This window comes from Eubalaena glacialis, chromosome X (assembly GCF_028564815.1).
Source record: "Eubalaena glacialis isolate mEubGla1 chromosome X, mEubGla1.1.hap2.+ XY, whole genome shotgun sequence".
Taxonomy (NCBI): Eukaryota; Metazoa; Chordata; class Mammalia; order Artiodactyla; family Balaenidae; genus Eubalaena; species Eubalaena glacialis.
In genome coordinates this window covers 95,951,540-95,973,443 of record NC_083736.1, presented here as the reverse complement: position 1 = coordinate 95,973,443, position 21,904 = coordinate 95,951,540, and the positions used below count along the sequence as shown (strand labels likewise).

The window sequence follows — 21,904 nt, the reverse complement described above, 5'->3', positions numbered from 1 at the left end:
TCAAGCACCTGGATGCTATAAGCAAATGGGCAGAAGCAAGGGGATGGGGACCCGCCCACCCTCCCTGCATCTCTACTCCATCCTGGGCTTCGGGGTTGCCGGGTCATTGCTCTTGGCCCCCTTGACTCCTCTGAAGCTTGCAAAGCCTGCTGTGTGCCAGGCCTGCCCTGCCCCTGCCAGGGACACCTATTCCTCCTCACAGCCTAGCCAGGCTGGGGAAAGTGGGTTTCAGAGAGCCCCCCAAGCTCAGCAGAGATGAGCTAAGGGAGGTAAGCAGGCAGGAAAGAGGATGCACAACTACAAGGATGAAGATGGGTCATGCAGACAGACAGATGGACAGACTGATAGGCAGGCAGACATAGGAGAACTCCGAAGTTCCTCTGCCTTATCCATCCATTGTGTCTCCACCCAGAGGGTTGAGGAAAAGCCACCCCTGCCCTCGGCCTCCTCCTCTCAGCCCTGAAGCTGTCGGCTGGAGGAAACCCGGTGGCTCCGCCTAAACCCTCTCAGGTCTTTTTCCCACTTACAAAAATCATTAAGCCTTTAGAGTTCGGCCACAGCTTGGCTCCAGGCTAAAAGGGGAACTGCTGGGGAGGTTGGGGAATCAGGGCAGCCTGCATGCACTCCTCCAGCTGGACAGTTAGAAGCTAGACAGAACACCTCCGGCCCTCTCCAGGCTGCAGCGGCAGCCCAAGCTCCTCCCCAGCACACAGCACACAGGCTCGCTCGGAACCCCACTCCAGCTGCTGGCGACTGTGCCTTTAAATTGCTGCTTTCAGAGGGTGCATCTCAGGGGGAGGTGGGAGGGAGGGAAACATCTTCCTACAGTCTCCCTCTTCCCTCCCCTCCAAGACTCTCCAGGGTTTAGAGAGTGATTGCTGCCCAAAAAGAGTCTCCTTCAGCACCCCAGCAGGCAGGGCTGAGGCCCTCCGGAGCCCCAGGCGAGCCAGAGCAGGAGCAAGTTATCTGTGTCAGGATCACTTCCAGGGGAATAGTTCTGGCCCCTGACTGGTAAGGACGGGGCAGAGAAGAGAGAAGAGGAGAGAGCGTGCAACTCCTAGCCCGGCCCTCCTTGGGTTCCTTGCAAGTGGCCCAAGTAGGAAGAAGGCTCTGTACTTTCGGCGTTCCCGCCCGGATATCCCCTCTCACCTCGGCAGCCAGGCTGAGAAAGGACTCCAGGGCCCCCGCAGAATGACAACTCTTGTTCCAGCAACCCTCTCCTTCCTTCTCCTCTGGACCCTGCCAGGGCAGGTCCTCCTCAGGTGAGCTGAGTGGGGGTGAGAAGGAGATGCATGCAAATACCGGCCGGGGGTAGCAGGGGCTCTGGCACAGTTTCCTTGAAGTTTACAAAAAGCCCACAGTCTGGAAGCCTCCAGGGGAGGACACACCCTCCCCCAATCAGATCCCAGGAGACTTTCATAAAGGCTGTCAAAGCTCCAGAGCAGATGGGAAGGCTTCTGCATGGGTGAGACTTTCCTGGGCCAGGGTAGGGGCTAGGGAGTGAGCCCCGGAACAGAAGCCATCTGTCCTGCCATGCAACCCTATCTCCCTACCAGCTTGGCCACACGTTCCTCAGATCCTTAAAAATGACACCAACATCTGCCAGCTGCTCACCCAAGAGATTTCAAGGAGCAAGGATTTTCCCAAAACCACATCAGAATGATGTTGGCTGACCAAACCTTGGCCCTCTGCAGTCACCTTACCCTGCCCGGGGGGAACCTGGCGGCTCACTGTCCCTGGAGGGGCACTAAGTGGCCATCATTTCCTGGGCTTGGGGGCAAGACATGCTTTGGGCTCCTTGTAAATGGCCTCCCACCCATTCTCACTTTCTCATTAGACCAGGGGCCATTCTAGGTGGATAGGGTGAGCTGAGGAGGAAAGATGGCTGTGCCTTGGGCTGAACTGGTCAGAAGAATGCCTCCCAAGGTGGAGGCAGGTGAGTGCCACCGCAATATCGTCCTCCTCCTCTTCATTCAAGGAGCACGCCAAGATCTGCTTGCCTCTCAGGAGCCTCCTGCCTCACTGCTGGCGGACACATTAGGGGGCAATCAGGCAGGGATGCAGTGGCTGGGGGGGGCAGTGATAAACTTCTTCAGAGTGAAAAGCAGCCCGAAGTGCAATGGCAGCTCAGCTGGAGTTGATAGGAGGATGCAGGCAGAAGGGGGCACCCAGCTGATGCTTGGTGGCCCTGCTGGAGGGGAAGTTGCCTCAAGGCCCAAGCTTTGGTGGCAGCATTCCCACTTGAGTGATTAGAGCAAAGCAGGCCCTTAGGAAATCTTTAACACTTTTTTTTTAATTGTTTTATTTATTTATTTATGGCTGTGTTGTGTCTTCGTTTCTGTGCGAGGGCTTTCTCTAGTTGCAGCAAGTGGGGGCCACTCTTCATCGCGGTGCGCGGGCCTCTCACTATCGCGGCCTCTCTTGTTGCGGAGCACAGGCTCCAGAGGCGCAGGCTCAGTACCTGTGGCGCACAGGCCTAGTTGCTCCGCGGCATGTGGGATCTTCCCAGACCAGGGCTCGAACCCGTGTCCCCTGCATTGGCAGGCAGATTCTCAACCACTGCGCCACCAGGGAAGCCCAGGAAATCTTGAGACCAAATCCTTCATTGTATTTATGGAAACTGAGGTCTAGAGAGGGCAAGTGACCTGGCCAAATCACTTAAGTACCCAGTAGCAGAATCAGCATTCTCCCCTTACCCCACCCCAGGGCCTTCCATGAGAAAGATTTTCAGCTCTGGAACCTCCCTAGTCCTGCCAGTGTTTGGAGCTTTCCAGGAATGAAAGGGAGCAAGGAGAGGCCGCACACAGTGACTCTGCTTTCAGGTCCGCAGACAAGGTAACCCTGGAAAAGTGGGGCTGTCACGGCAGTTGGGGCCCAAGACAGCTGAGCCCACAGCCAGTCCCAGGGTCCTGGGGCTGGAGCTAGCGGGAGAGGTGACATGAGAGTGAGGCTGAGGACGGTGGCAAGGGCCTGGCTGCTCCACCTGCAAGGCCACGTGGCCTCCCGGCAGGCAGGTGACAAGCGGCCAGCAGCAGCACCTGGCCAGTGTGGACGCCCCGTGGTGAAGCCACGGACTTCTGCTTACACCAGCACCACCACCCGCCTCCTTGGGTTTTCAGAGCCTGCTTAGGCCACCTGCTCTGGCCACCCCCGCTCGGGGCCAAGGTGGCCTCTGTTCCCAGGGTAAGAGCTTCCTCCTGCTCATGGGATTCAAGGAAGCAAAACTCTAAGGGTCAGGGTGCGGCTGCCACTGACCTTCCCCCACTCTGGTTCCTTGGCAGCCCGCCCTGGGCTGCTTGCATCATGGTATTGCGGTAGATGGACTTAGCTAGTTTTGAAGTCAGTAGCTCTGAGTTGGAATCTCGGCTTTACCATTTAGGAACTGTATGATCATGAATAAGTCACTCCATTTTGCACTCCTCAAATATAGCTGGAGGATAATAAGAGTGATTATTGAGAGGACTGATGTGAGAACTATACTAGATAAAGTGTTTAGCATGGTGCCTCAGCTATTTGTATTATTCTATCAGTCACTGGCAGGTACATAGATTTACTGGGAAAGAGGAGCTCGCTGGTTCAAAGGAGACTCAGACCCAGAAGGACAGCAGTCACCCCACCTCCCAGCCCCAGCAGTGCAGCAGCAGTAGTGGCAGCAGGGGAGCTGGCTCTGGTGATGACGGCAGGATGGAGCAGGAGCCACAGGACCCAGCCAGGAGTCCAGCCTGAGCTCAGTGTGAGCCCCACGCCTGCCCTCAAGCCCTTGCTGAGCTCCTGGTCCCTGGTCTAGCTATTGGCTGGTAAGCAGACAAGCAAGCATATGGAAGGAACTTTGCTGCTCTTAGAGGGAAACTTGTCAGGGGAGAAGGGGGCTGGCCTCTAGGCTAGGCCAAAGCACACTGGCCCCCTCCTCAAAATGAAGCTCTTAGGAAGAAAAGATGGGAGTTGACCTTCACAGCATGGCCACTTTACTGGGAGGCTTTCCCATGCTCCTAGAGCCCTGCTTTCCTGCCTATTTTATTGCCAAGGTGAGATTACCTGCCTGCAGCTGCCACAACCCTGAACTGAGGTTCAGCTCAGAATATAGCTTCCTGCTGGAGCAAACACCAGAAGCCAAGCTGCCCTCTCCAGAAGCTGGGTCCTAGCCCCTGAGGGATCAGCACGAAGGCCAAGCAACTAAAACCATCTCTCAGGGGTGTAAATTGCCCTTGAGCCCTTCCCATCCTTGGCTAGGCCAGATGTGCAAAGCGTTGCCACAGCCACATTATTTCTGTCACTCTTGTTTGAGTATGTTCAAGGCACCTTCAGAAAGAGAATACTGGATGAGGCCTCAGCCTTGGGTTCAAGTCCTGGGCCCTGTGTCACTCACCAACTGCGAGACTTTGGGCAAGTCACTTTTCTTTTGGACGGTCAATCTATCTATCTATCTATCTATCTATCTATCTATCTATCTATCTATCTATCTCTCTATCTATCTATCTATCCATTTATTAGATTCCACATATGAGAGCATATGGTATTTGTCTTTCTCTGTCTGACTTATTTCATTTAGCATAATACCCTCCAAGTCCATCCATGTTGCTGCAAATGGCATTATTTCATTCTTTTCTATAGCTGAGTAGTATTCCATTGTATATATACACCACATCTTCTTTATCTATTCATCCGTTGATGGACACTTGGGTGATTTCCGTGTCTTGGCCATTGCAAATAATGCTGCTATGAACATGGGGGGGGGGTGCAGATATTTCTTCAACATAGTGATCTCATTTCCTTTGGATAAATACCCAGAAGTAGAATTGCTAGATCATAAGGTAGTTCAACTTTTAATATTTTGAGGGAACGCCACATTGTTTTCCACAGTGGCTGCACCAATTTACAGTCTCACAGATTACTCCTTTGGAAGCCTCAGTTTTCTCACCTATAAGATGGAAATAACAGTTTTCACCCCCATCACGCTGAGAATTTTGAGGGCAAAAAGATCTAATATATGTGAAAGCAATCTTCTAGGACTAACTATTGAGCTGCTGTGTTGGCTTATGGGTTTCTGTACTTCTCATTTTGCAAGTGGGCACCTAGAAACCCATCTCCTAATCCTCCTGCCTGATGGAGAGACCAGCCAAAGTGGGGAGGGAACAAGGAAGGAGAGGGTCTGTGATAAAGGCAGAATACAACTGATCTCAGTTATTAATTCTTTATCTCTCCTGCCCAGGGTGGCCTTGGCAAAAGAAGAAGTCAAATCTGGGACCAAGGTGTCCCAGCCCATGTCCCCCTCTGATTTCCTGGACAAGCTTATGGGGCGAACATCTGGATATGATGCCAGGATTCGGCCCAATTTTAAAGGTAAGAAGCATTCATCCTACAAAAAACCCCTCCCTCCCCACTTCTTTTGGGAACATACTGCCGAGCTAGCCCCCATTGCCTACCTCAGGGCCAGGAGGCTGGAGGTACAGGGCTGGCTCTCACAGCTCAGAAGGAGCGTCCCCTCCCCATCATCCATGGGCCTGTGTGCCAGGCACTGCCTTCTCCCAGCAGTACCCTGGCCTCAAGCTCAGGGAGGGAGTCTTGGAAACTTCTCCCAGATTCCTGGAATGCCCTGCCAATATGGCTGTGCTTTGCTACCCTTAGGCCCACCTGTGAACGTGACCTGCAACATCTTCATCAACAGTTTCAGCTCCATCACCGAGACTACCATAGTAAAGCACCGCCCTGGTCCCGCTTCCACTCTAGTGTGAATGGGTGAAGCCCACCAGATAGCAAGCCTTTCTTCCCTCTGCCATCCTCTCCCTGTTTCAGGGTCATGGCTAAAGCCATGGGATGTCCAAAGTCGGTCACTGGGAGTTTATGTTTCCCCAGCCCAGGGTTTTAGTGGCTAAACGCAGACTAGCCTAAGCAGCAGATGGTCCAGTTTGGAAGGTAGCTTGATGCATAGCATCAAGGCTTGGAAATCAGATAAACCTGCGTTCAAACCCTGACTCTACCATCTCTTAGGCAGGTTACTCAAATCTTTCTTTGTCTCAGTTTCCTCATCTGTAAAATGGGGATCATAACAGCACTCTCCTCTCAGGGTTGACATGAGATTTAAATGAGATGATGCATATGAAGAAAGCACTTAGCAGAGAGCCTGGCACATAGTAAGTGCTTAATAAATGTCTTTTCCCTTCCCTTCTTTGCCATATCAGCCCAAAGCAGGGTCCTTCTCCAGTGGAAAATGCCCACTGCTCCTGAGATGTGCTCCAAGCATTTCCTCCTCGTGGCCCTCCTGCCCAGGTAGGCTTGCGAGGCCCCTGCAATAGCACTGCCTCTGATGGGCCCATCTCTGTTCAGGACTACCGGGTGAACGTCTTCTTGCGGCAGCAGTGGAATGACCCACGCCTGGCCTACCGAGAATATCCTGATGACTCGCTGGACCTCGATCCCTCCATGCTGGACTCGATTTGGAAGCCAGACCTGTTCTTTGCCAATGAGAAAGGGGCCAATTTCCACGAGGTGACCACAGACAACAAGTTGCTGCGCATCTTCAAGAATGGAAACGTGCTCTACAGCATCAGGTGCAGCTGGCGTGCAGCCAGGAGAGCTCGGGGCAAGGGGTAGAGGCTGAGGGGTGGGCGGAGGGTTCCCTGTGCTGTGCTGAGCCCCAGTAAGCCGGACTAACTTCTTTCTTACTGTCCCTGCCAGGCTGACTCTCATTTTATCCTGCCCAATGGACCTGAAGAACTTCCCCATGGATATCCAGACCTGCACGATGCAGCTGGAGAGCTGTAAGTGTCCCTAGAGAGTCACAGAGTGAGGCCTGAGATACCAGCTAGTTAACCCCATGCCATGATATTCCAGACAGGAGAAGGGCAGCCCAGAGTGGAGACGGACTTCCCCAAGCACACACAGTCAGCTCTTGGCACAGGTGAGACTAGAAGCCAGGGCTTGCTAACACTCAGCCCAGTGTGCTTTTCCATCCCCTCGCTATTGGCAGGTCTGGCTGCCCCACAGGGCCGGGGAATGGGAAGGCTCCAGCCTTACATACAAATGTGCTTATGCTGGATGTGGAGGGTCATTTGAGGGGTACCTCCTCTGTCCAGATATAATTTCTCTCTCACAGTGCTTGAAGTAATTCTACCTTTACTTCCCCTGAGTTAAGACATTCAAGATGCCTATAAAAATCCAGAGTTGGCAGGGAAGGGGGGAGTCTTTGAACCCTGATTCCTTGTGAACACATAATTTTTTTTAACTGAAGTATAGTTACAATGTTGTGTTAATTTCAGGTGTACAGCAAAATAATTCGGATATATATATATATATATATATATATATATATATATATATATTCTTTTTCAGATCCTTTTCCATTATAGGTTATTACAAGATATTGAATATAGTTCCCTGTGCTGTACAGTAGGTCCTTGTTGTTTATCTATTTTACATATAGTAGTGTGTACAGATAGCTTTTGTAGAGAGGTGGGAGAGGACAGTTCTAGGCATAGGACAGTACCCAGGATAACAAGGTCAGCCAAGGGCTACCAAGGGCAGGGGGTGCCAGCCTGCAGAGGCTGCCCCAAGTGCAGAGAAGCTAAAGGATAACAAGGCTGGACCATCGCCCATGTCCATTCCTTTGCTATCTCCTGGGCAAGTGAGACTGTGGGATCAGGAGATATCCATTTGATCCTCAAAGAGGAAGTCTTGTCAGGCTGTTTCCAACATATAATAACAGTAATGGATAGAACATGTCCTATGTGGTCAGCTTTTTAGAGTTCATAAACCACCTTCACATCCAGGTCCTCATTACCCCCGCTGAAAAGTAGGTGGAGCATTTTACAGAAGGGGAAGTGACTTGCCCAGAGTCACAAAGCTACTCTGGGCCAAGGCCCTACACTGGACATCCGTGAGCCTTGGTGTTTCTGCTCCCATTTCTACCCGACGTGTGAGTATAGTCATCTATGTGGCAAGAGCCTTCGCGAACTGCTAGCTATCTGTGAGCAACTTGGCATTTTCAATGTTAGCTCTCAATTTGCCCCAGGTCAGGACTCTGGCTGGGAGTCTGTGGTATGCACATTGTCCCATGCATGACTGGCAAGGTATAAATAGCTCTTTCCTCCCTGGAGTGAGGTGGCAGAAGCCCCAGCTCTGAGGCTGGCTCAGCTCAAGACATGTGGTCGGTACACATGCTTACTCCCCTGGGTTTGAGATGGGGCAGGAGGTTCCCAGCTGGTTTCCTTGACATCTTTCCAAGCCTTTTGACGTGCTTTCTGGGTCTGCCAGAATAATTTCTCTTTGGGCCTTTCTAAAGCTTGAGAACTAGGTAGGAGAGGAATCTGGAATCTTTCTGATTTACCCACTTAGGCTGGGCCCATGAGGCAATTGACCCTCTTCCGAATGGTTTTCCTTTCCAAGATGAGCATGAAACTCCTAAAACCCAGGCCTTATTCCTCATTTGTTCTTTCCTGCCAGTTCTAACCCTCTCCCTACCCCTGTCCAACCACCACACTCTGCAGTCCTCTGCCATCTCTGTCACTTTCAGTTGGCTACACCATGAATGACCTCGTGTTTGAGTGGCTGGAAGATGCTCCTGCTGTCCAAGTGGCTGAGGGGTTGACTCTGCCCCAGTTTATCTTGCGGGATGAGAAGGATCTAGGCTATTGTACCAAGCGCTACAACACAGGTAAAAACCCAAGATCTTTACTGGCTGTGGGCCACAAGAGGGCCTCCAGATGGGAGGGAAAGGGGCAAGGCAGCTGGCCTCTACTGAAGGTCCAATCTGTACCAGACGTGGTGCTAAGTGCTTCATATGTCTTATCTCATTATGGTAGGGGTGATCAGCCCCATTTCTCAGAAAGAGAAAACTGAGGTGCTAAGAAGTTAAATCAGTTGTCCAAGTCACACAGCTAGTAAATGGCTGATTTAGAATTCAAATCCAGATCTGTCTAATGCCAAAGCCCTTGTTCTTGTCCCTATCACACACTGCAGAACAAATGGTCCTGTGCCAGTGAGTGGCAGGAGTGTTCCACCTGTCCTGGGGCCAACTTCATGTGGAAAGTGGGGAATCTACATCTGGGAGTAGTCAATGAGTACACTGAACCAGGAGAGAACAGAATTCAGGTCACCAGCTGGCTTACCGTCCACACCTCCTACCACTGTCCCCACTGCCCAACTCTCATGAACTGGCTTGGTTTCCCAGGTGTGAAAAGCGTGCCAGGAAATGGAGAGGAGCTGGTTTTCCAGCCTGAGTGTCTGCCCCCTGCAGCTTCCCTAATCGCTGCTGGCTCCTCATTTCCCCTGACAATTTGGCTGTGAAGAGCTATGACCCGGAGATAGAGGCCACAAGCTGAAGAGGGGAGATCTTTAGTCTGGAAGCTAAATTTGTTTCCCAACCTGTTGATCCAGGAATTCCACTGCCTGGAATTTATTATAAGGAAATATTCCAAAATATCATATTGACTTTAGACCCCAAGAGGGTTCCTGGATCACTGTTTATACTAGCAAAATCTTGGAACTGCTCTAAATATCCACCAATAGGGTGGAAGTTAAGTAAATTACATAGCGCATCTGCTTGGTGGGATATTATCAAGACGTTTAAAAGAACGCTTGCAAGGTGCTTATATCAACATGGGAAACTTCAAGTGGAAAAGGCTAAGATTCAAAGTTGTATACACAGAATGATTCTATTGTGATGAAAGAAACAAACCAAAAGCATGTGTTTAAAAACCCTGGAAGGAAATAGCACTAAGCGTTTCTAAAGCAGTATGATACAACAGATAAGAGCAAGAACTCTGGAGTCAGATAGAGCTGAGTTTGAATTCTGGCTGCACCATTTACTAGTTGGGTGCCCTTGAGCAACATAACTTAATCTCTTTGAGCCTCAGTATCCCTGTCTGTAAAATGAGAAATAATAATTTTACCTGCCCCAAAGAGTTGCTATGAGATTTAAATGAGATAAACTATATAAAGTCAGGGCACTTAGTAGGGGCTTGACAAATGTCAGCTTATGAATATTATTATTCTTTCTCTACTTCTCACTTTCGTTCTGTGCTAAACAAGTGTTAATTTTGTCATTGAAAACAAAACTGCTATCACCAAAAAAAAAAAAAGGAAGGAAGGAAGGAAGGAAAGAAAGGAAAGAAAATATGGATACCTAGCCAAAACATGTCATGGCAAGAAGCCCAGGGTGGGTGGACTCAGGGAAGAGTAGGAGATCACAGCATCACACGGCATGTCAAAGCCACAATCAGTCATCGATGAAATCACTAACCTTGAGGAATCAGACAGTCCTGCTAAGAGCAAACCTAGGCCAGAATAAAATAATAATATACACATCCTCTGCTTTTTGCTTTGGTTATCCTAAGCGTCTGCTGCCAGAAGCTCTGAGCTTGTGTTTTCTTAGCCTTGGGGAGTGGAAAGCAGGGTAAAGTGAAGATGGCTGGCAGAGGAGGCGAGCATTGGTACACGTGCCTGGGGCCAATGCACTTTTTGTGGGTGGAATAGAATGCTGCTGCCAGATGCTTTCTGGGAACCCGCTGCCTGCTGTCCAGAGCTGGTCTCTGTTAGACATTGTTTCCAGATGTTTGCTATCCTGCTCTTCTGACTTGCTTAAGACACAGGCGGTGTTTATCTCAGTGAATCGTTGCCGGAGAGCTTCAAGGGTCCCAGCACGCACAAGCTAGGCTGCTGAGATTTGAGTGGAGTCTAAGCTCATTTTGTTAATCATGATAATAGTACCAGCTACCTACAGTGCTCAACACCTCAAATACATTATCTCATTTAATTCCTACAACTGCCCAATGATGGAGTTGATATTGTTATTACTCTATTTTACAGGCAAGGAAACTGAAGCTTTAAAAGCTTAGGTGTTTTGCCTGAGGTCACACAGCTAGTGAGTGGAAGGTTCAGGATTCAAAGCCATACAGTCTGGCTCTGGAGCCCTCCCACCCTTAATCCTCTTGCAGTGCTGTCACGGGGAAGGCCTTCTGCTGGCAACTAAAGTGCTGGGAGCAAGAGGTCAAGTCCCCAATGGCTTCTCTGAGAGTTTCCTCAAAACATGCATCTGGTGCTCCCTGGGGCCATTTCGAAAGGCTCATTTATTGGCCCAGGTTAGGTGCCCAGAGGCTGGCCCACAGAAATAGGGCTGCCCTAGTCCTGCCTCTCAGGCTCAGCTGCAGGCTGGGGACCTGGGGCCTGATACCTCACCTCTTTCCTTGCAGGGAAATTCACCTGCATCGTGGTAAAGTTTCACCTGGAACGACAGATGGGCTACTATCTGATTCAGATGTATATCCCCAGCCTACTCATCGTCATCCTGTCCTGGGTCTCCTTCTGGATCAACATGGATGCTGCCCCTGCCCGGGTGGGCCTAGGCATCACCACTGTGCTCACCATGACAACTCAGAGCTCTGGCTCCCGGGCCTCTTTGCCTAAGGTGAAGAGACATGCAAGGGAACTTGCTTGCCATAGAGCTCCCCATTTCCCATTCATCCCCTGTTCCCTCCTGCTGACTATTTTCCTTGGATTTAAGGTAGGGAAGAGCCATCGAGCAAGAGCAGGTGGCCTGCATTCTCTTCCCCCAGAACATACCGCTAACAACATTGCTAACAGTGTGGAGGCTGGGGTTGCAGATGCTGTCTGGCTGGGGAACGAGTAGAGACAGTGCTGACTTACTTTGACTTTCATCAGGAAATACTAGCATGTCCAAGATTAAAAGACCCTTAGCAAGTAGAAGGTCCCACTCCCTCACGGTACAGATGAGGGCATTACAGCCCAGAGAGATAGAATGACTTTCTCAAGGTCATGCTTCACAAGAAACAATCAAACAATCCGACATCTGTTTCTTGCTATGTCGGAAATCGGATACTATTACAAAGAACTCTGGAGACAATGTCCTTTCTTTTGGGGTGAGAAAACTTTGAGGTAGCAAATAGCAATTAAAGTCAGTAGACTTTGATCACCTAGGGCCTGGTGATATTTTGATTATACAGAGAGATTTGTGCTGATGGAACTGGGCCTAGGTTCTCCCTGCCTCATGTCTTCATGTGCAGAATTTAGAGGTTGTCACCTCAATGTCCTTACAGTCAGCAAGGCTCTGAGAAAATCAGGGAGCAAACTCATTCATTCATTCAATACATATTTACTGAGCACGTACTATGTACCAGGCACTGTACTAGGCCACGGAGAAATAATGGGAAACCAAAACAACACAGTTTTTGCAGATCTTCCAGTGAATATATTCCCTCTTGCTCTGTATTGATGGAAACCAGGCCCTGTGATCGCCCATCTCCCAGTGTTTATTTTTAAGAAGATTTTTACTGGGGACTTAAACAGGGGGTAATCCAGACACCCAGAGTGAATTTACAAATTTGCTATATGGTGGGGAGGTGGAGGTGGGGGTAATAGTGGTCAAGAGTAAGAGAATAGAGTCAGGTAGATTTTGATTTAAGTCCCCGCCTTGTCATTTACTAATGGTGATCTTAGGTAAATTCCTTAACATCTCAGTCTCCTCACCTGTAACATGGAAATATTACCTCTTCCATAGGGTTATTGCAAGTAATAAATAAGATAATGTATTAACACAGAGAACAGTGTTTGGCACATAATAACTGCTCAATAAATGTTAACTATTGTTATAATTATTAGGGGTCTAGGTGGAAAGAACTGGGTGGTAGACCTAGGCCTAAAGCAGCTGGTGGTGTTTCCAATTATTTTTGAGTAACGAGGAAACCTTTGAGGTGGTCCTAAGCCCTCTAGGGATAAATAGTGACAAAACTCAGATTAGGATCTAATGTCCTAGGGGAAGTTGTCAGAGATCACTTCCTATACAAGCATACTTCGTTTTATTGCACTTCGCTTTATTGCACTTCGCAGATACTGCGTTTTTTAATGACTTGAAGGTTTGTGGCAACCCTGCGTTGTCAGATGATGGTTAGCATTTTTTTAGCAAAAAGTATTTTTTTAATTAAGGTATACACATTGTTTTTTTAGACATAATGCTATTACACACTTACTAGAGACTACAGTGTAGTGTAAACATAGCTTTTATGTGCACTGGGAAACCAAAAGATTTATGTGATTCGCTTTATTGCAATATCTGCTTTATTGCAGTGATCTGGAACCAAACCCACAATATCTCCGAGGTAGGCCTGTAAATGTATTTTCTAAATGGACACGGATATTGAAGAGGCTCTGAGAGGCAGACTGGGCTTAGGCGAGGGCTTCAGGGCCAGGTGGGGCTGCGGTAGTGGCCTTGTATGAAAGCCAGAGGCAGAAAAGTAGTTCAGACCTAAGAACCCTGCCCCTGTTTATTGCCACTGCCACACAAGAAGGAGATTCTCCTCTATCTCAGGGAAGTGCGGCAATTTATGCCTTATTCTTGCTGAGAGAACTTCTTCCTCCAGTCCCCTCCTGTGAGCAAGCACAATCCCCTGCTCCCAGGAATCACTTCGTTTTCTCTTATGGAAAAAATGGACTTTGTTGGAGGATTGTTTGATTTGGTTTGATTTGGGGTGCGGGTTGCAGTATTTGATGCCTTATCAGATTTTGATGACCTTTTCTTTTTACGTATATATATTTTTATTGAAGTATAGTTGATTTACAATGTTGTGTCAATCTCTGCTGTACAGCAAAGTGACTCAGTTATACACATAGAGACATTCTTTTTTCATATTCTTTTCCATTATGGTTTATCACAGGATATTGAATGTAGTTCCCTGTGCTATACAGTACGACCTTGTTTTTTATCCATTCTATATATACCAGTTTGCATCTGCTAATCCCAAACTCCCAGTCCTTCCCTTCCCCACCCCCTCCCCTTTGGCAACCACAAGTCTGTTCTCTATGTTGGGGACCGTTTCTTGGCCTCATTGGCCAATAAGCAAAATACGTAGGCATGCTCCCCGAACTAAATAGCTTCATTGGCCAGCCCCACAGAGCAAGGGACTAAGTCAGGGAACTTCCACTCACTCTTGAGTTTGTGCAACATTAGATTTTATAGGAGCCCCAAGGAAAAAGGTGGGGCCAGGTCAGGGGCTTCTGAAAGCCACAGCAATTCCACCCCCAGTACAACTCTAGTGTCCAGGATGAGAGCAGCAGAGGCTCGCTTTGTAAGGGAACTCAGCTGGGATGACCATTCCCCATGCTCCCGGAAGCCACTCCTTCTTTGCCTTTATGAGGGCTAGGGCTCTCAAAGGCACCCATGGCTGTCTCTTTGCCAGGTTCTTGATCTACACAACTGCAGGTGGCTCAGTGCATAATGGAAGGGTTAAATGGAAGTTTCTACCAGAGACTGACAGATTAGACCTAAAGTTGCAGTAGGGAGGAGGGACCCAATTCTTTCAAAACCTTGTAATCTAAATGGCTCACAGCTCTTGGGGCAAGTAGTAACAAGGAGGGCCAAGAGAGCAAACAGAAGCCAGCAGAGACGAATACAAACCATCCATCCATTCATTAATTCAAAAGATACTATGTGCCAGGCACTCAGCTAGGCACAGTGAACACGATGGAAACAGTCCCTGCCACTGAAGAGCTCACAGTCTAGTGAAGGAAATAGCCAGATATATTTGATGGATGCTAAGAAGGTGTAGGTAACCTGAGCACGTACAGTAGGGGCAACCAACCCAGACTAGGATGATTAGGGAAGACTTCTCAGGATACGGTACCTGAAGTGAACGTTTAAGTAAAAGTTATCGAGGTAAAGGAGAGATACAGAGAGAGATTATCTCCTTGGGAGACAACTGAAATTGATCATCATGGCAGGGTCATAGATTGCAAGGGGCGAGACGAGGCTGAAGTAGTAGGCAGGGGCTAGATGTCATGCTAAGGGGAGCATTGACTGTATCGGAAGGATAATGGAGAACAACTGAAGAGTTGTAAGCAGAGGAGTGATATGATCAGACTTACATTTTCAAAACAAAATTCTGGCTGCTACTTGGAGAACAGATTGGAGGTGGCAAGTGTAGATGCAGGGAGACCGTTTAGGAAACTGTTGCACTCCTTCAGATGAGCCAGGATAGCAAATGGATGGATTCCACAGATATTTAAGGTGTATTGTTGACACGTGTATTGTTAACAAGACTTTCTTCCTGCTAATTAAGGTGTCCTTTTCTTTTGATGGTCCAAAGTCCTTCGTGGACCTCCCTTGTCATTATCTCACTATGGATTTCTGTAGCACTTAACATCCCTGGGGGCACAGTGGGACTGGGAGATGGTGAATGAAATAGGATGACCTTTTAGTAGGTGGCAAAGTGGAAACACCAAGGGATGCTTAATCAAGGTTGCCTAGCAACCCACCACTACCATCTCAGTGGAACTGCCTAAAAAGAAAAAGAGCAGGGTTTCTCAATCTTTTTTTTTTTAACACATACACACTGTATTTTATTTTTACAAGAGATAAACTGACACCAAGCATTGTAAATGGATGACCACAACAAAAGCAACAATGATTGCAATTACCAAACACGAAACACACTCATACTATGTCATAATATTGACATTCAGTCCAGTAATCCTCCACTGTAACAGCTGCTTTACTTTGCAGTGAAAATTGATTTGTATATTTTTTGCCTCTGAGTCCTTGTGGGATTTTTTTTTTATTCAAACAGAAAGTCACAAAAAATATAATCATCCTCATCAGTTCACTCAGTCCCATGTAATTAATTTTTTTTTTCATCTTGAGCTTTTGTTAGCACTTTTATGAATTCATCAGTTTTCCATTAGAGTTCTGAAAATGCTTATTCATTCAGTTCAGCAGTATAGTCAGTTACCAGAAACCTGTACTTGTCAGAGTCTTTTCCATGAATTCCTTGAAGATGAAGCCCTTTTATAGGAACATTTTTGCAAAAGCATCAGAGTACACCCAGAACTGTCTGTAAATGACAAAAGAACTGTCTGTAAATGACAGAACTGTCTGTAAATGACAAAAGACTTAAAAATGACCACGGTTAAAGATTTGATGAAAGTTCATAATAATGCAATTGACAAGGAAATTTAGTTATTTCTGAGATATACATTTTAAAGTAATAACTAGAATTATGACTTATAACATTATACCAGAACATATAAGATTTTTAGAAATTTCATGTAATGTCTGAAACATTTATATTAACATATTTCCATACAAATAACCCAATGAAAGTTTAGTATTGGTTGTTTTTTTTTGTTTGTTTGTTTGTTTTTCTATACTGTAGGTTCTTATTAGTCATCAATTTTATACACATCAGTGTATACATGTCAATCCCAATCGCCCAATTCAGCACACCACCATCCCCACCCCACCGCGGTTTTCCCTCCTTGGTGTCCATACGTTTGTTCTCTACATCTGTGTCTCAAATTCTGCCCTGCAAACCGGTTCATCTGTACCATTTTTCTATGTCCCACATACATGCGTTAATATACGATATTTGTTTTTCTCTTCCTGACTTACTTCACTCTGTATGACAGTCTCTAGGTCCATCCACGTCTCAACAAATGACTCAATTTCGTTCCTTTTTATGGCTGAGTAATATTCCATTGTATATATGTACCACAACTTCTTTATCCATTCGTCTGTCGATGGACATTTAGGTTGCTTCCATGACCTGGCTATTGTAAATAGTGCTGCAATGAACATTGGGGTGCATGTGTCTTTTTGAATTACAGTTTTCTCTGGGTATATGCCCAGTAGTGGGATTGCTGGATCATATGGTAATTCTATTTTTAGTTTTTTAAGGAACCTCCATACTGTTCTCCATAGTGGCTGTATCAATTTACATTCCCACCAACAGTGCAAGAGGATTCCCTTTTCTCCACACCCTCTCCAGCATTTCTTGTTTGTAGATTTTCTGATGATGCCCCTTCTAACTGGTGTGAGGTGATACCTCACTGTAGTTTTGATTTGCAATTCTTTAATAATTAGTGATGTTGAGCAGCTATTCATGTGCTTCTTGGCCATCTGTATGTCTTCTTTGGAGAATTGTCTATTTAGGTCTTCTGCCCATTTTTGGATTGGGTTGTTTGTTTCTTTAATATTGAGCTACATGAGCTGTTTATATATTTTGGAGATTAATCCTTTGTCCGTTGATTCATTTGCAAATATTTTCTCCCATTCTGAGGGTTGTCTTTTCGTCTTGTTTATGGTTTCCTTTGCTGTGCAAAAGCTTTGAAGTTTCATTAGGTCCCATTTGTTTATTTTTGTTTTTATTTCCATTACTCTAGGAGGTGGATCAAAAAAGATCTTGCTGTGATTTATGTCAAAGAGTGTTCTTCCTATGTTTTCCTCTAAGAGTTTTATAGTGTCTGGTCTTACATTTAGGTCTCGAATCCATTTTGAGTTTATTTTTTTGTGTGGTGTTAGGGAGTGTTCTAATTTCATTCTTTTACATGTAGCTGTCCAGTTTTCCCAGCACCACTTATTGAAGAGACTGTCTTTTCTCCATTGTATATCTTTGCCTCCTTTGTCATAGATTAGTTGACCATAGGTGCATGGGTTTATCTCTGGGCTTTCTATCTTGTTCCATTGATCTATGTTTCTGTTTTTGTGCCAGTACCAAATTGTCTTGATTACTGTAGTTTTGTAGTATAGTCTGAAGTCAGAGAGTGATTCCTCCAGCTCCGTTTTTTTCCCTCAAGACTGCTGTGGCTATTCGGGGTCTTTTGTGTCTCCACACAAATTTTAAGATGATTTGTTCTAGTTCCGTAAAAAATGCCATTGGTAATTCGATAGGGATTGTATTGAATCTGTAGATTGCTTTGGGTAGTATAGTCATTTTCACAATATTGATTCTTCCAATCCAAGAACATGGTATATCTCTCCATCTGTTGGTATCATCTTTAATTTCTTTCATCAGTGTCTTATAGTTTTCTGCATACAGGTCTTTTGTCTCCCTAGGTACGTTTATTCCTAGGTATTTTATTCTTTTTGTTGCAATGGTAAATGGGAGTGTTTCCATAATTTCACTTTCAGATTTTTCATCATTAGTGTATAGGAATGCAAGACATTTCTGTGCATTAATTTTGTATCCTGCAACTTTACCAAATTCATTTATTAGCTCTAGTAGTTTTCTGGTGGCATTTTAAGGATTCTCTATGTATAGTATCATGTCATCTGCAAACAGAGACAGCTTTACTTTTTCTTTTCCAATTTGTATTCCTTTTATTTCTTTTTCTTCTCTGATTGCCATGGCTAGGACTTCCAAAACTACGTTGAATAATAGTGGAGAGAGTGGACATCCTTGTCTCGTTCCTGATCTTAGAGGAAATGCTTTCAGTTTTTCACCATTGAGAATGATGTTTGCTGTGGGTTTGTCATATATGGCCTTTATTACATTGAGGTAGGTTCCCTCTATGCCCACTTTCTGGAGAGTTTTTATCATAAATCGGTGTTGAATTTTGTCAAAAGCTTTTTCTGCATCTATTGAGATGATCATATGGTTTTTGTTTTTTTTTTTGACATCTTTATTGGAGTATAATTGGATCATATGGTTTTTATTCTTCAATTTGTTAATATGGTGTATCACATTGATTGATTTGCGTATACTGAAGAATCCTTGCATCCCTGGGATAAATCCCACTTGATCGTGGTATATGATCCTTTTAATGTGTTGTTGGATTCTGTTTGCTAGTATTTTATTGAGGATTTTTGCATCTATATTCATCAGTGATATTGGTCTGAAATTTTCTTTTTTTGTACTATCTTTGTCTGGTTTTGGTATCAGGGTGATGATGGCCTCATAGAATGAATTTGGGAGTGTTCCTTCCTCTGCAATTTTTGGAAGAGTTTGAGAAGGATGGGTGTTAGCTCTTCTCTAAATGTTTGATAGAATTCACCTGTGAAGCCATCTGGTCCTGGACTTTTGTTTGTTGGAAGATTTTTTTTATTTTTTTTTTCTATTTTTAGTTGTGTTGGGTCTTCGTTTCTGTGCAAGGGCTTTCTCTAGTTGCAGCAAGCGGGGGCCACTCTTCATCGCGGTGCGTGGGTCTCTCACCATCGTAGCCTCTCTTGTTGAGGAGCACAGGCTCCAGACGCGCAGGCTCAGCAGTCGTGGCTCACGGGCCCAGTTGCTCTGCGGCATGTGGGATCTTCCCAGACCAGGGCTCGAGCCCGCGTCCCCTGCATTGGCAGGTGGACTCTCAACCACTGCGCCACCAGGGAAGCCCTGGAAGATTTTTAATCACAGTTTCAATTTCATTACTTGTGATTGGTCTGTTCATATTTTCTGCTTCTTCCTGGTTCAGTCTTGGAAGCTTATACCTTTCTAAGAATTTGTCCATTTCTTCCAGGTTGTCCATTTTATTGGCATAGTGTTGCTTGTAGTAGTCTCTTAGGATGCTTTGTATTTCTGCGGTGTCTATTGTAACTTCTCCTTTTTCATTTCTAATTTTATTGATTTGAGTCCTCTCCTTTTTCTTGATGAGTCTGGCTAATGGTTTATCAATTTTGTTTATCTTCTCAAAGAACCAGCTTTTAGTTTTATTGATCTTTGCTATTGTTTTCTTTGTTTCTATTTCATTTATTTCCGCTCTGATCTTTATGATTTCTTTCCTTCTGCTAACTTTGGGTTTTGTTTGTTCTTCTTTCTCTAGTTCCTTTAGGTGTAAGGTTAGATTGTTTACTTGAGATTTTTCTTGTTTCTTGAGGTAGGCTTGTATAGCTATAAACTTCCCTCTTAGAACTGCTTTTGCTGCATCCCGTAGGTTTTGGATCATTGTGTTTTCATTGTCATTTGGCTCTAGGTATTTTTTGCTTTCCTCTTTGATTTCTTCAGTGATCTCTTGATTGTTTAGTAACATATTGTTTAGCCTCCATGTGTTTGTGTTTTTTACATTTTTTTCCCCGGTAATTCATTTCTAATCTCATAGCATTGTGGTCAGAAAAGATGCTTGATATGATTTCAATTTTCTTAAATTTACTGAGGCTTGATTTGTGACCCAAGATGTGAGCTATCCTGGAGAATGTTCTGTGCGCACTTGAGAAGAACGTGTAATCTGCTGTTTTTGGATGGAATGTCCTATAAATATCAATTAAATCAATCTGGTCTATTGTGTCATTTAAAGCTTCTGTTTCCTTATTTATTTTCATTTCAGATGATCTGTCCATTGGTGTAAGTGAGGTGTTAAAGTCCCCCACTACTATTGTGTTACTGTCAATTTCCTCTTTTATAGCTGTTAGCAGTTGCCTTATGTATTGAGGTGCTCCTATGTTGGGTGCATATATATTTATAATTGTTATATCTTCTTCTTGGATTGATCCCTTGATCATTATGTAGTGTCCTTCCTTGTCTCTTGTAACATTCTTTATTTTAAAGTCTATTTTATCTGATATGAGTATAGCTACTCCAGCTTTCTTTTGATTTCCATTCACATGGAATATCTTTTTCCATCCCCTCACTTTCAGTCTGTATGTGTCCCTAGGTCTGAAGTGGGTCTCTTCTAGACAGCATATATATGGGTCTTGTTTTTGTATCCATTCAGCAAGCCTGTGTCTTTTGGTTGGAGCATTTAATCCATTCATGTTTAAGGTAATTATTGATATGTATGTTCCTATGACCATTTTCTTAATTGTTTTGGGTTTGTTTTTGTAGGTCCTTTTTTTCTCTTGTGTTTCCCACTTAGAGAAGTTCCTTTAGCATTTGTTGTAGAGCTGGTTTGGTGGTGCTGAATTCTCTTAGCTTTTGCTTGTCTGTAAAGCTTTTGATTTCTCCATCAAATCTGAATGAGATCCTTGCCGGGTAGAGTAATCTTGGTTGTAAGTTCTTCCCTTTCATCACTTTAAGCATATCATGCCACTCCCTTCTGGCTTGTAGAGTTTCTGCTGAGAAATCAGCTGTTAACTTTATGGGAGTTCCCTTGTATGTTATTTTTCGTTTTTCCCTTGCTGCTTTCAATAATTTTTCTTTGTCTTTAATTTTTGCCAGTATGATTACTATGTGTCTCGGCATGTTTCTCCTTGGGTTTATCCTGTATGGGACTTGCTGTGCTTCCTGGACTTGGGTGGCTATTTCCTTTCCCATGTTAGGGAAGTTTTCAACTATAATCTCTTCAAATATTTTCTCTGGCCCTTTCTCTCTCTCTTCTCCTTCTGGGACCCCTATAATGTGAATGTTGTTGCGTTTAATGTTGTCCCAGAGGTCTCTTAGGCTGTCTTCATTTCTTTTCATTCTTTTTTCTTTAGTCTGTTCCACAGCAGTGAATTCCACCATTCTGTCTTCCAGGTCACTTATCTGTTCTTCTGCCTCAGTTATTCTGCTATTGATTCCTTCTAGTGTAGTTTTCATTTCAGTTATTGTATTGTTCATCTCTGTTTGTTTGTTCTTTAATTCTTCTAGGTCTTTGTTAAACATTTCTTGCATCTTCTCGATCTTTGTCTCCATTCTTTTTCCGAGGTCTTGGATCATCTTCACTATCATTATTCTGAATTCTTTTTCTGGAAGGTCGCCTATCTCCACTTCATTTAGTTGTTTTTCTGGGGTTTTATCTTGTTCCTTCATCTGGTACGTAGCCCTCTGCGTTTTCATCTTGTCTATCTTTCTATGAATGTGGTTTTTGTTCCACAGGCTGCAGGATTGTAGTTCTTGCTTCTGCTGTCTGCCCTCTGGTGGTTGAGGCTACCTAAGGCTTGTTTAAGTTTCCTGATGGGAAGGACTGGTGGTGGGTAGAGCTGACTGTTGCTCTGGTGGGCAGAGCTCAGTAAAACTTTAATCTGCTTGACTGTTGATGGGTGGGGCTGGGTTCCCTCCCTGTTGGTTGTTTTGCCTGAGGCAACCCAACACTGGAGCCTACCTGGGCTCTTTGGTGGGACTAATGACAGACTCTGGGAGGGCTCACGCCAAGGAGTACTTCCCAGAACCTCTGCTGCCAGTGTCCTTGTCCCCACAGTGAGCCACAGCACCCTCCACCCCCACCTCTGCAGGAGACCCTCCAACACTAGCAGGTAGGTCTGGTTCAGTCTCCCCTGGGG

At 45.5% G+C, this 21,904-nt stretch overlaps 1 protein-coding gene across 1 annotated transcript; it reads left to right on the top strand.

The window, feature by feature from the left end:
• Positions 1-1,191: 1,191 nt before the first annotated feature.
• LOC133081975 (glycine receptor subunit alpha-4-like) lies at positions 1,192-11,496 on the top strand. Its single transcript, XM_061178304.1, is given in 8 exon segments — positions 1,192-1,262; positions 5,210-5,340; positions 5,626-5,693; positions 6,325-6,548; positions 6,676-6,758; positions 8,510-8,650; positions 11,187-11,459; positions 11,462-11,496. Coding segments are annotated over 8 exon segments (1,026 nt in total).
• Positions 11,497-21,904: the final 10,408 nt, after the last annotated feature.